General features: G+C 50.5%; 2 protein-coding genes across 3 annotated transcripts; one reads left to right on the top strand and one right to left on the bottom strand.

Moving 5' to 3' along the window:
• Window positions 1-768: 768 nt before the first annotated feature.
• Window positions 769-6,084, bottom strand: kctd2 (potassium channel tetramerization domain containing 2). The gene is made up of 6 exons (XM_030098539.1): window positions 5,395-6,084; window positions 4,307-4,415; window positions 3,942-4,033; window positions 3,709-3,804; window positions 2,911-3,036; window positions 769-2,738 (listed from the first exon to the last, which is right to left on the bottom strand). Exons 1-6 carry the CDS (start codon window positions 5,767-5,769, stop codon window positions 2,709-2,711), a joined length of 828 nt encoding a protein of 275 aa, XP_029954399.1. The 5' UTR covers window positions 5,770-6,084; the 3' UTR covers window positions 769-2,708.
• A 1,113-nt stretch (window positions 6,085-7,197) lies between these two features.
• tubgcp2 (tubulin gamma complex component 2) lies at window positions 7,198-12,933 on the top strand. Of its 2 annotated transcripts, none has more exons than XM_030098530.1 (17): window positions 7,198-7,274; window positions 7,497-7,757; window positions 8,241-8,369; window positions 8,465-8,635; window positions 8,991-9,150; window positions 9,228-9,435; window positions 9,581-9,780; window positions 10,070-10,259; window positions 10,328-10,654; window positions 10,742-10,922; window positions 11,255-11,427; window positions 11,510-11,638; window positions 11,717-11,837; window positions 11,913-12,056; window positions 12,157-12,258; window positions 12,441-12,604; window positions 12,683-12,933. In XM_030098530.1, the coding sequence occupies exons 2-17, from the start codon at window positions 7,608-7,610 to the stop codon at window positions 12,756-12,758; spliced, it is 2,625 nt and encodes an 874-aa protein (XP_029954390.1). In that variant the 5' UTR covers window positions 7,198-7,274; window positions 7,497-7,607; the 3' UTR covers window positions 12,759-12,933. The 2 variants fall into 2 exon arrangements, with proteins under 2 accessions (XP_029954390.1, XP_029954391.1); XM_030098531.1 differs by having other exon boundaries at window positions 7,206-7,274; window positions 7,569-7,757.
• The last annotated feature ends 496 nt before the right edge of the window (window positions 12,934-13,429 follow it).

Here is a 13,429-nt window from a genome sequence, read left to right as displayed (position 1 = left end):
CTTCCCAACTTCAGTTCTGATCTTATATCCATGAGCGTCCAATCAAACGCTGAATATCAAAACCATAAATGATAACGAAGATTTCCCAAGATACTGTGACAAGTACAGGTCACTGCTGGGAACAACATGTGGCCATTAATTAATCAGAGATATGAGGAGAACTCAGCTCACAGCTATGCTGAGAACCGGTCAACGACGGACCCGGGGTCACAAAGGTAACAGGCCTGAAATGCTGATTAAAAACATGAAAAAAACCATTGGGATGATTAATACATGTGGCTTTAGCATGCAGCTGAAGAAAAAGAGCAGCGGGTGTGAAGTGGGGGTGGTTTTCAATACGAACAGCACTGCTGGAGTTTTTACTAAGATACAAGCAGAGGGGGGAGGGAGGCCTCTGGATGAGGACGAGTGCGAATCCCGGAAATGATGGCACAAAAAAAGCAGCTGTTAGTCGTTTTCAGTCTGTAAATGTAAAAGAAAAAAAAATAAGTCTCAAGGTCAATTCAGTTTGGCCAGGAGGTGCAAAGGTGGACCTCGGTTTTTTTTTTTCAGGCATGATATAAGAAGGTGGGAAACAACTGTGCACAACACAGGTCAAAGGCACAACACTGGACACAGACGAAAGGAAACGACACCCACGGCGCTTCTGCAAGACGACGACGAGGGCAGAGAGGAGCCCACCTCACCGAGACGCTCCGGGGCGAAGAACGGAACCACACAGAGGAAACCAAACGGAGTCACAGCGAAGCCTGGAGGCCGGGGGTCATCTTTTTTTTTTTTCTTTTTTTGTTCATGCTTGTACTAACTGCTCTGTACAAAGGGCGGGGCCGGGGACCGACGGAGCCGTCACAGTGTGAAGCCCCCTCTCTTTGAAAACGGGGCAAGTGGCTCGTGTGATGGACCAGGTTCAGACATTTTACCTGCTTGCAGTGCAAAACCACACATGAAAAACAGTTTCCTGGTGCATCATCAAGCTGGGAAAGAAAAAGAAAACCGCCTCATCAGTAATCAGGTTTCAGTCGAACTCGAAAACCGGACCAGAACGATTCCGGACTTTCCCAGATTCCAGGTGCATGAACGCACCACATGTGGCCGTCCGCTCGGAGGGAATCGAGAACTATGCAATACAAGCAGGTGAAATGAGTTTGGTACCGAAGCTGCTGGTCGTTCACGTGAGAAGAGTACGGAGGACCCCGGACCCAGTGGAGGGGTTCTCGTCCCAGCAGAGGGAGTCTCAGTCCTGGTGGAGGGATTCTAGCCCCCGGTTGAGGGGTACCACCTCCCGGCGGAGGTGTTCTAGCTCCTGGCCGGTCTGGGAAGTTGCACATTGGGGTTTCTTTGCTCTCGATATTGCCAAAGCGAAGGCAGGTGGACTTGAGCAGGTGAGAAGAGGGATAGAAACAAAACGTCCCGTCAGATAACGGACGCGTCGCTCTGAGTCTACCGATAACAGATTCTGGTGTCCCAGTGGGCGCAGAGTGCCAGCGGTAATATTTCCGCTCCTGCCGCGGATGCTACAAGTGCTGCAGAACACAGGACCTTCGACGGGGATTGGCAAGGAGCCAAGCGGGCTAAACAGCGAAACGACGGGTCGAATGGGGTTTTTGAGGCAGCTGGTCCGACCCTCACCGCGCCGTCCACACGGCAATGACGGCCTTCCTTTATCAAGGATTACAATTTTAAGATATGCAACAGCTCAAAGAAGGATATTTTTAACTTTTTTTTTTCTTTTTCTTTGAGAAACACCACAGAAAACGTGCAGCTGAAGAAGTGATGATGAGAGAGTGGTGGACAGAAAGCAGAGAGGCACTGCGTCACAGGAAACTCTCCCCGGGCCGACGGGCGGCGGCCGATATCCTCCAACACCCACCACAATATGGAAATATGTGACAACTATGATACACAAATCAAGAATTACACCATTTGCATTCAATTTTTCAGATAATTTCATCATGTAGCCTAAATAGATTCATATCGATTCCTCACATGCCTTGACGAGTCGAACACGAGTGGAGCTGAGTCTCTTTGTGAGTCACGTGTTTCCTCAGATCGGGTGGTTTGGAAAGACGGGCTGTACCCAGCCGGCTCAGATCGATCAATCGGTCGGTCCTCCATTGATGTTCCTTCTCCTCTGGGGTGGGGGGGCGCGGGGGCGGGACCACCAGATCCAGGTAGGAAGAGGAGAAAGGCTCATTTTCTTTCCTTTTTGTCCTTATTTGAGTCCTGAGGAGATCTCTGCTGAATCATCAGAGCCAAACGTGTGTGTGTGTGTGTGTGTGTGTGTGTGTGTGTGTGTGTGTGTGTGTGTGTGTGTATAACCGAGAGAAGATCCCGTCTCATAAGAGCGACAGAGATCAAAATGGAAATGATGACGATGAAGAGGAAGATGTTTCCATCCATCACTGCCGCCGGCGCTGCTGTGATACTGACCATCGAAAAGCTGCAGTCCAGACAGAAAACACTCACGTGTCGCCTTTTTCTAACCGGCAGGAGGAAGTAGGAGACGAGTTAGAGGGGGGGGGGGGGGGGGGGGGGGGGGGGGCATCCTCCCGTCCTCCCCTGCCCACTGAGAGGAGGGGAGCCGGCCGGGGAGGTGGAGGAGGAGGAGGATGCTGATAATGACCATATTGATAGAAACTGGAGCGAAAGTCCACGTGGTTGCTGTTGATGTTGTCGATGAAGTAGTTTGAGCTCAGATTCTGGTCTCCTCACATCCGAGAGCCTCGCTCCTGAAGGATCTGTGAGGGCAGAAAGGAGAACTGACTGACACCGGGCTCGTCCAGCGAGGTGGTGAAGCTGGTGTTAAATTACAGTGTTCTGAGAGGCCAACAGTTTACAACAAAATCTGATTTTCTGAAGGAAAATCCCCTCCTCCAGTTTTCCCACCACAGTACCGAAGCCGCCGCTCACCTTGGCCTTCTCGGTGGGCTCGATGACGATGCCGTTGGTGGAGTTGTTGAGCTCCCGGGAAACGACGCACAGAAACTCCGCCTGGTCCTCGTTGCCGTAGTTATAAGACGAGCCGATGCTGATGAGCTGAAGGCCCCGAGAAAAAAACTAGAATGAGACGACTTTCAAGTCCGATAAGCTCCTATGAGGAGTTTGAGGATGTTTAAGGCTTCTATGTCGGGTCAGTATGAGTGTTCTAGAACATGAAGGAGCTGCAGAACAGTTCTCCCATGTGCCAAAAGTTGTCGAATGGGAATATTGTCGAATGTCGAATAATTTAAACAACAGTTCAGGGTTTTTAAATGAGGTTTAAACAGCTGTGAAGGTCATACATGAGAGTGAACTGGAACCGTGAATGTAAGTTCTCATTAAAAGGGTCCAAAATGCCAACGACTGAGCCTGACTGCATGTTTCCGATTTAGTTTCAACACCGGGTTCACGTTGCTGTGAATACTTCCTTAATTCACACCTCAGGTCCAAACCACACAGAGGCAGGTGTCAAATGACAAGGAGTTAATGAGGCACTACTGCAAACTCATGACGGTCAAGCAAGAAGCAATCCAAATGGAAACCGTTTCATTGAGGATTTTTTTTCAACTCTTACAGAGCATCTTCCTCCTCTAACATCTGAACACAGTTTTGGAGTCTTTCTGCTTTTCATCCATTGCCTGCGCTTCTTCACACCGAAGCTTTTAAATCTTTGAAATGGAGAAACAAACAGAAATCAAAATATGAAAAAACCGTCTGAATTTTCTGCACCTGCTCAAACTTCCAGCCGTCCGACATGGTGGAGACCATCTGTGTGAGTTCCTCCTCCTGGCACTGTAGTACTCGATACACATGCTTCACCGGGCCCTGGGGGGAGCAGCAGAACACACAGCGCGTCACTAAAACAACACACACACTGTCTAAACCAACACACAGCTCTTTCTCTCATGTTTGCTCTCATGCAGATTTTTGATCCTCCGGTCTGATTTGTTTCGGCGCTGCACCTGAGATGTTCGGTTCTCGTTGTCCCGTATCCTCTCCTTCACCAGCCGCACCAGCGAGGCGATGTTGTAAAACTCGGCTTCCTCCAGAACGCCTGAAATGAACAAGTCCTTCAACTTCACGTCTCACTGCTGTATCTGAGTTCAACATAAATCTGCTGTCTGTGCAGGAAATCAAGAGAATTACAAAGCCTTTTGATTTATAACTCCTTTTTTATGTGCAATCAGATGTTTTAAAGGTTAAAGAATCAACTTCCTGCTCTGTGATTGGCTGGCAGTTCCTGTGGTTGATCCAGTTGGTGCTTAGCGGGTGCAGAAGATGGACGGATGGAGGTTTGGACTACAGAAGGATCTGGACCTGGTTTTACCTTCTTCAGCCAGATTCTTGTCCATGATCAGTTTTCCGTGTCGAAGGTAGTTCAGGATGGGGCCGAAGTACGTGGGGTCCCTGTCGATCAGGTAGGCCCCCGTCTCGTCCTGTCGAGACACAGAAACGGTTCCCGTTCAGCTGTCAGCAGTGTGACAGGCGGGGTGACGCCTGACGGGGGTGTTACTGCTCTGATCTGCCTGGTTGAAAGTCGCTGGGCAGCAGAAGTCACCGTCTGAGACTCCCTGCTGGAGACTCATTTCACTGAAGGACCACTTCAACCATCCAGTCAACAAACAAAAGGCACATTTGATTTTATCACAGTAAAACAACACTGAAACCATATTTCTCCTCATTTGAGTACGACTGTATTTATATATATATATATATATAAAAGTTTCACTTGAATTCGCCAAAAAATTATTTCATTAAAAAGAGAAGACAAAGAAAAATAATTCATACTGCATTATATTTCTGACACTGAGTGAGTGGGCCGGACCGGTGGAATACAGCCATAATAACCATTAAATTCAAACTTTTCCTCTTTTTTGCAGAATGTACGTGACGGAAATATCTGCATTTCACAAAACCGTGAAATGACTCCAGGAAGTGACTCCAGTCTCAACATAGAGACAATTTTAAAGAAGAACTTCTGGTGTAAAATACAATGAAACATCCCCGAAGCTTCTCTTCTCGCTGCTGCGTGTTTTAACAAACTCACCCTGATAATATTTCCTTTGGAAAGTTCACCATTCGCTCTGAGGCTGGGAGGGCCGGAATGGGGCCTCTTGAGGGCCGGTTTTGGCCCATGGGCCTTATGTTTAGCAGCAAACTTCAGATCCCAGTGATATCAACCCAAATATTCATTTTATCCATCACAACCACAGACAGAGCTCTCATTAAGTGAAACATTTAAAAAGAAGGAAACCGAAACAGACATTCTCCCTGACCCTGACCCTGACCCACATGTTACTGATTCCAGATGTGCTGCAGCCATCAGATTCACAAAGAGCCAGATGAGTTTATGTTCCTTCCTACATCTGGATCGTCTCCCGGTGACCGTGGTGCAGGAGCCGTATCGAGGCCCACCTTGTCGGAGTCCAGGTCCGGGTCTTCCTGGCACAGCCGGAACAGGAACGACTTGGGGTCCCGGCAGAGCGTCTGCTTGGTGGTGATGAAGTAGGTCCCTCCGACGTTGAGCCGGACCCAGCGGGGGCCCGGCTTGTCCCCCGGTTCGGACGGGGAGCTGGGGCTGCTCTTCACCGGGAAGCCGAACACCGACCTGCCTCCGCCGCTGCAGCCGCCTCCGCCGCCTCCTCCGCCGGCGGGGCTGAGCTGGCCGCTCCGCGGAGGGACCAGCAGGGTGGGCGACGCCAGGCGCACCGGGCCGCGGACCTCGCGGTGCTCGGCCGGCTGCTCCACGGTGGCGGCGCCGCTGGGCTCCACGGCGTGCAGCTCGGCCATGTTCCCGCCTGTCGGTGTGCGGAACCGGGCGGCCGCGGCTGCCTCTGCGGGGGACAGGCGCTGCGCTCCGGCCGGCCTGTGAACAGCCTCACCGGGGAGAGGCGCTGGGCTCCGGGCCGCGGCTCACGGCTCACTGCGGGGACGGGCGCTCCTCGGGGCCGACGCGTCGGTGCTGGCCGGGGACTCGACCTCGACTAGCGGCCGGATGAAACCACCGACGGCCGCGTCGCGGTTAATCGCTTCTCGGTTAATTTGTTCATTCTTCGATCAGAAAATGAGCGGAGCGCAAACCTTCCGGGTTGTAACGTGATTACTGTTTACTTCCGCCGTGTCAGGAGCGCTGAGGGCTGCGGTTTCCAACCTGCGGCCCGCGGACCAGCACTGGCACGCCACAGAGAAATTTCCAGTTACCATTTAATATGGGCCAGGATTAAACAGACACTCAGAATTAATCTGATTCCTAACAAGCAAGGTGATTAAAGAAAAATGTTGGGATGGGAACCTAAATACAAAAAAAAAAAAAAAACAACAAAAGATTTTGAAAAGAATAAATGAAATGAAATGAAATGAAATGAATGAGAGTTAATAAAATTCCCTTTCTAATACCCAATAATGTAACAGTAACTTATATTATAAGACTTATCAATGACATAACAATTTTGTCCAGCTTAAATGTTATAAAGACAATTAATTGCCAAAAATGTGATAAAATATGACAAAAAAGTTCAATTATTACAACTTCGTCCATTACGTGTTTTATTTCCCAATTATTGATGTATTCATTTATTACAGTACGTGTGCACTAAATGTTTTGTTGTTGTTATTGTTTTTCTTTACATCAATTTCTCATTTCTTTCATGAATTTTGCATTCTTAACTTTTATGAACTATTCATTAAAATACCACAACCCATAGTGTAGGTTAAGGATATTCAAATGTTCACATGATGTAAAAGAAAAAAGTTAACAAGCATCACTTTCTTCCTGAAATCACATGTATGATTTTTGTATTTATTACTTTCGAAATGATTCATTTGTTTTATGTGAATAAAACTAATTACTTGGTGGAATCTGAGTTTGATGTGATTGCATTTAACCAGCCTGCGTTGTTATAAAAGTCAAATTAAAAGTATTTTATTAATATCCACGGGGGAAATTCAGGCATGCAGCAGCACATTGCGTGGAGCACACGTAGATACACAATGCAGCAGAATAACAGACCTTGGTGAAAATGCACATTAGCAAGATCTGTTGAACAAAAAACTGATTCGGTATTTGCGCAGAAAAGATCCTTCGATCGCACTGAGCATGATTATTAATCCAACGGCCTGCAGTAGATACAATCCATTGAGCTTGTGCAGCCTGCAGTACCGACTCTGACCTGTGGGGGCGCTGTGCGATGCTGAGTGGCCGTCGCTGCTCTTTGGGGACAGCTGTAGAAGAATTTGACTGGTGGTGGGCGCGTTGTTTTGCTGCAGCTCTTCAACTCTGTCAACCACAGCGACAGGTAAAAACACCGATCTAGACTCTTACTACACCCGTAGTAACGTCTGACAGCCGTGAGCCACGCCGTTATACATGTATAATTAGTCTATATTAAGTTTGGGACGGGTAGCTGCTGTTAGCATCCTACACTACAGGCTAGTTAGCCAGTTAGCACTGAGTAGCAGTCATTATTTCATCGTTTTTGCAGCGATGATGAACAAACCTGTGTTTGCTCTCATTCTAGAGGATGTAACTGGGTTAAAATCGACCGCTGACTGTACCGGGTGTGAACTGAAAGCTGCAGTGTTGGATTCAGGTGTCGGACGGGGCCAAAAAACGCCTCCTTTCAGAAGCCATGAGCGAGTTCAGGATCCACCACGACGTGAACGAGCTGCTCAGCCTGCTGCACGTGAGAGGAGGGGACGGGGCGGAGGGCTACATCGACCTGCTGCAGAAGCACCGGACCCCCTACGTGACGACCACCGTGTCGGCCCACAGCGCCAAGGTGGGTGCGTGGTACCTGGTCAGGTGGAGGCAGGTAGCTCCATCCACTCGGCTGGAGACACATCCTCCTCCTACGACGATGATGATGATGATGATGCAAAGCGCTTTTGCATTTGCCATGGAATTAATGGACCCCTTATTAGTGCAAAGATTACAATCACAATACAATCACAGAGAGTCAGACAACCACACTCATACTCAGACCTCAAAAGACTCAATAAACAAAACAATTAAAGAAAAGTCACTAAAAAGGCAGCAAAATGTTTTCGTAATGAGCCGACATCTGTGGGATAAAGGAAGTGTTGCAAAGTATAATTTGTAGTTCCCTCAAAGAGAGATAAGCAAATAGCAAGTATTCCACAGAAACATCCAAATACCTGCTAAATGAACTGACAGTGATAAGAGGTGCCAATAACGGAGCAGAAGGACCACAGTGCCCAAAACGTGTCTGCCGTCTTACGTGCTGCTCTCTGGTCATCCTCAGGTCAAACTAGCAGAGTTTTCTAAAACCCCCGAGGACTTCTTGAGGAAGTACGAAGAGTTGAAATCCAAAAATGTTCGCAACCTGGACCCTTTGGTGTACCTGCTGTCTAAACTGTGCGAGGACAAAGAGGTAAGGCACCACTTGTGTCATGGCTTTTCTTCTGGTTTTGGAAATCAATGAACTGATTTCACACTGCAGAAGCTTAAAGTTCCGTTTTTCCACAGACGCTCCAGTTTCTCCAGCAGAACGCCAAAGACAGATCCGAGTCGTCAGCGAACACCACCACGACCACCAGCTACTCCGTGCCTCCGACCAGCACCAAAATGTCCATGCAGGAGCTGGACGAGCTGCGGAAGAAGCTGGGAAATGTGACGGCCAGCTCCAACGCTCCTCTGGTGAGAGAACGTGGCAGATCTGGAGTCTGATTGCATGCTGTGGTGGAATCATCCACAATCATCACCGTGGTTTTCATAAAAAGCTTTGTCCTGTTTGAGATCGCTGAGAATTGAAGCATGTCTCAGCTGACTGGGCGAAGGCAGGATCTGTCCTGGACAAGTCTCCACAGAAAGAGTCTCATTCACACTCATGTAAAGGGATCAGCAATGCATGCAATTTAGTAGTGGCTAGACTTGAACTGGAGACATTCGCACTGAGACCGGAGTACTAACCTCTCCGCCACTGTGCTGACTTGCTTCAGAGTCGATCGATGTTACTTGGAGATCATTGGTATCTCTGGGATTTTGCCCACAGCCCGCTGAGGTGACGAGGAAGATGCTGAGGGACAAACACAACAAGAAGAACCCCACCCAGCCCAACCCCGTCTTCCCCAACTGGGTGTACGACCGGCCAGCTCTCATCGGGGACTTCATCACCAGCCCCACGCCGGCAGCAGATCCCGCCGTGGCCATCGGTACCGTGGACCCCTCCTCCTGGTCCGAGGGTCATGACCTCCAGCCGCTCACTGCATTCGGTGGTTTCTGTCTCCAGGCACGCTGCCTCTGCCCTCCCAGGAACAGGCTCTGGTGGAGGACCTGCTCTTCGTCCTGATCGGAGTCGACGGACGGGACGTCACGGCCCAGCCGGTGCTGGGGAGGCAGAACCGCTCCTTCATCGTGGACGCCACCCTGGACATGTCCATCAAAGAGCTGGTGAACAGAATCCTGCCGGTGGCGTCGTATTACTCCACCATAACACGGTAAGAGAGACACAGGTGTCGAAATCACAAAGCAACCTGCAAGAGACACCAGAGGACTTTCTGCTGCTCGTTCACCTTCAGCTTGTGTCAGAAAGTGAAAAACCTTGAGAGGAGTCACAGGCTTGAACTGGCTTGAATCCTCCAGGTTCATCGAGGAGAAGTCGTCCTTCGAGTACGGCCAGGTGAACCACGCCCTGACGGCGGCCATGAGGACCCTGATGAAGGAGTACCTGATCCTGGTCACCCAGCTGGAGCACCTCCAGCGGCAGGGCCTGCTGACGCTGCAGAAGCTCTGGTTCTACATCCAGCCCACCATGAGGACCATGGAGATACTGGCCTCCATCGGTGGGAGTCTCAGTGTGTGTGTGTGTGTGTGTGTGTGTGTTTTCCTCAGCCAGCTGTCATCCTGACAGGGCAGAAGCAGAAATCACTGGTAAAACAAGTCACAGCCTGGTCACCGGTTCCTCCTTCTACCCACTAGAGGGCGATGTTGGAGCAAGAACTCAATGACAGAAGTTGTATCTCACAGATGTTTATCTAAATTTTGCAGATCTGATTTATTTTGAGGAAGAGTTACCTTTAGAGAACAGATTCTGTCCTCAGATGGTGATTTTCATCTCTGATGTGTTTGCAGCCTCCTCGGTGGACAAAGGCGAGTGTATGGGCGGCTCGACGCTGAGCTTCCTCCACGACCGAACCTTCAACTACACGGGCGACAGCCAGGCCCAGGAGCTGTGCCTCTACCTCACCAAGGCCGCCAGCGTGCCGTACTTCGAGATCCTGGAGAAGTGGATCTACAGAGGCATCATCAGGGATCCGTACAGGTGCGGCGGCCGCCCAGACTCATGCCTCCTCCCCTCGCTGCGTGTTCACGCCCGTTTTCTCTCCTCAGCGAGTTCATGGTGGAAGAGCACGAGCTGCAGAAAGAGAAGATTCAGGAGGATTACAACGACAAGTACTGGGATCAGAGATACACCATCGTGCAGCACCGCATCCCCTCCTTCCTGCAGAAGATGGCAGATAAAATATTAAGCACTGGGAAGTACCTGAACGTGGTGCGGGAGTGCGGCCGCGACGTGACGTGCCCCGACGCCAAGGAGGTGCTGTACACGCTGAAGGAGCGCGCCTACGTGGAGCAGATCGAGAAGGCCTACAACTACGCCAGCAAGGTCCTGCTGGACTTCCTGATGGAGGAGAAGGAGCTGGTGTCGCGTCTCCGGTCAGAACGGCGCTCCGCTCGGACCCCGGCTCAGCTCAGCTCAGCTCGGTGGTTTGCTGGAAAACGTGTTTCTGTGTCTGTTTCCAGGTCGATCAAGCACTACTTCCTGATGGACAAAGGCGATTTCTTCGTGCACTTCATGGACCTGACGGAGGAGGAGCTGAAGAAGCCGGTGGACGACATCGTTCCCCCGAGGCTGGAGGCGCTCCTGGAGCTGGCTCTGAGGATGAGCACGGCCAACACCGACCCCTTCAAGGACGACCTGAAGGTGGGTAGGAACCCCGGGTGCAGCAGCAGTAGAGCCAAACAGGCCAATCAAAGCTCTGAGGTGCAGCTCGATGGGAGTTGACTGAAGGGAAAGTCATTCAGTGATGTGAAACCTAGACTTGTCCAGCTGAAAAAGGATATTTGGTTATTTCCTGTTCAGGTCTGGATCCCCTCAAGATCAAATTAATACTTTGGAGCCACTTTTCTTAGAAATTGTTGTGCAGTTTGCAGGATTTCTGTGACTTTTAGCATGAGAAACTGAACAGAACTGGCTCCAGTGCCCCAGCCGTTGAGGATCCTGTCATGGCGTCTGAGTCTCTCTGCTCCCCGCAGATCGACCTGATGCCTCACGACGTGATCACCCAGCTGCTGCGCGTGCTCGCCATCGAGACCAAGCAGGAGAAGGCCATCATCAACGCGGAGCAGGCCGACGTGGCCCTCAGCGGCCTGGAGGCCTTCTCCTTCGACTACATCGTCAAGTGGCCGCTGTCGCTCATCATCAACAGGTGGAGACCCGGCGGGCGGGTGGAGTCGGCGCCCGGAGCGTTCTCCATGCTGTTCTAACGCCGACCTGTCTGCGCTCCGCAGGAAAGCCCTGACCAGGTACCAGATGCTCTTCAGACACATGTTTTACTGCAAACACGTGGAGCGGCTGCTGTGCAATGTGTGGATCACCAACAAAGACTTCAAGGAGTACTCCCTGCACTCCGCCAAGTGGTGAGCGGCCGCCGTGTCACTCAGATGCCCGCCGCAAAGGGGAGTGTCCTCACGTTCTGTTGGAAACGCTGTCTGCAGGTTCTCCGCGGCGTTCGCCCTCCGGCAGCGCATGCTGAACTTCGTGCAGAACATCCAGTACTACATGATGTTCGAGGTGATGGAGCCCACCTGGCACGTGATGGAGAACAACCTGAAGACGGTGAGGGCAAAAACACGACCGCCGAAATGTCGTCGCGTTCGGCTCGACTCCCCTGAACGCGCTGTGCCCCACCAGGCGTCCAACATCGACGACGTGCTCTGCCACCACACCAGCTTCCTGGACAACTGCCTGAAGGACTGCATGCTGACCAACCCGGAGCTGCTGCGCATCTTCTCCAAGCTCATGTCCGTCTGCGTCATGTTCACCAACTGCATGCAGGTCAGTTCTGCACGATGCTGCACGGTGAAACCTGACAACGGGCCAAACGGGGCACTGGGAGGTGAATCCTGCGCTGTTTCTCTCCTCTCTGCTCTCGCAGCGGTTCACACAGAGCATGAGGCTGGACCGACTCTCCCAGCAGGAGGCGCTGGACGGACCGCCGGCCCCGAGCGAAGAGGCCGAGAAGAAGAGGCAGACCAAGGTGACGAGACGATCGGTCGTCTGCTTTCCTCTCACAGATTCACTTTGTTTCTTCAGGAAGTGGATTACATTGTTAAAAATTCAAACGACGTGTTTAAACACATCGAAGGTCCAGGAAATGTCTCCACTCTGATGTAAAGAAGCTTTTTTTTTTAAACGTGTCCTTCTGCGTTCCGGCTCCAGTTCCTGCCGGAGCCGGCGGACGCCGTCCTGTCCGACGCCGGCCTGGAGGTGACCATCGGTAAGTTCGACGGGAACTTCAGCACGCTGCTGCTGGACCTGCTGGACAAGCTGAGCATCTACAGCACCAACGACTGCGAGCACAGCATGATCAGCATCATCTACAGGTCAGAACCACGCGCCGAGCTTCGTCCAGCAGTCCCTCCAGATGTCCGGACTCAGAAAACCCGCTGCTCTCTCCTCAGGCTGGACTTTAACGGCTTCTACACGGAGCGGCTGGAGAAGATGGCCATCGAGCGCAGCCAGAAAGCTGCGGCGTAGCTCCTCGCCGCCAGCCCCCCGGCCTCCATGTATATTTAACTAACGCTCTATATTCTGTACTATAAGAAACTGACATTTCAAAGCTTGTGTACATGTGCTGAAACTCCTGAAGGGTAAATTATTGGATCTTAAAGTGTTGGTTTGTATTTCACTGAAATAAAGTTTCTGAATGAGGCTCCTGACCGTCTTTCAAATATTTGACAAGTTTTCCACATTTAATATTTTCTCATCTGCACAAGGTAGAAAGTGATAAAGACACCTTCAAGTTTATTTTTATTAATTGTGGCATTAAAAGTGGAAAAAAAGCCACAATATTAAGAAAATACATGTCTTTTGCTGAATATTTTACATTGAATTTTAAAACATAACTCTAGTTATAACTAAATGTATTTTACTTACATTCATGATGAGTGTGCTGAGTTCCCCTACTCTTAAACATGCTTAACAACAAAAGCAAATATCACATTTATCTGAAGACTTTATGAGGAAATGTTTGAACCTGGAGGCCGCAGCATGTTTCACGTGGAGAGTTCAACACATTTTAGCTCAACTCGGATTGGATTACAGTGTGTGTGGTTCTATCGGGAAGTCTGACTGAGGAGCCTTCATGGCTGCATTCCGGTAAGTCTGCGGGGAGGAGATAAGAGGCGGAGGGGGGCGTGGCCAAGAGG

Source organism: Salarias fasciatus, chromosome 8 (genome assembly GCF_902148845.1).
Source record: "Salarias fasciatus chromosome 8, fSalaFa1.1, whole genome shotgun sequence".
Lineage (NCBI taxonomy): Eukaryota > Metazoa > Chordata > Actinopteri > Blenniiformes > Blenniidae > Salarias > Salarias fasciatus.
Note: the sequence above shows the minus strand (reverse complement) of the source record. Positions and strands in the feature narration are given on the sequence as shown.

What these genes read in the sequence shown, in the direction of transcription:
- kctd2 (XM_030098539.1), bottom strand. Translation starts at nt 5,769, where the DNA reads ATGGCCGAGCTGCACGCCGTGGAGCCCAGCGGCGCCGCCACCGTGGAG. An exon ending in CAAGAATCTGGCTGAAGAAG is followed by an intron (nt 4,034 to 4,306) that starts GTAAAACCAGGT and finishes TGTTCATTTCAG; the next exon opens with GCGTTCTGGAGGAAGCCGAG. An exon ending in AGCCCACCGAGAAGGCCAAG is followed by an intron (nt 2,739 to 2,910) that starts GTGAGCGGCGGC and finishes CTGCCCTCACAG; the next exon opens with ATCCTTCAGGAGCGAGGCTC.
- tubgcp2 (XM_030098530.1), top strand. Translation starts at nt 7,608, where the DNA reads ATGAGCGAGTTCAGGATCCACCACGACGTGAACGAGCTGCTCAGCCTG. An exon ending in GGAGATACTGGCCTCCATCG is followed by an intron (nt 9,781 to 10,069) that starts GTGGGAGTCTCA and finishes ATGTGTTTGCAG; the next exon opens with CCTCCTCGGTGGACAAAGGC. An exon ending in TCCCTGCACTCCGCCAAGTG is followed by an intron (nt 11,639 to 11,716) that starts GTGAGCGGCCGC and finishes CGCTGTCTGCAG; the next exon opens with GTTCTCCGCGGCGTTCGCCC.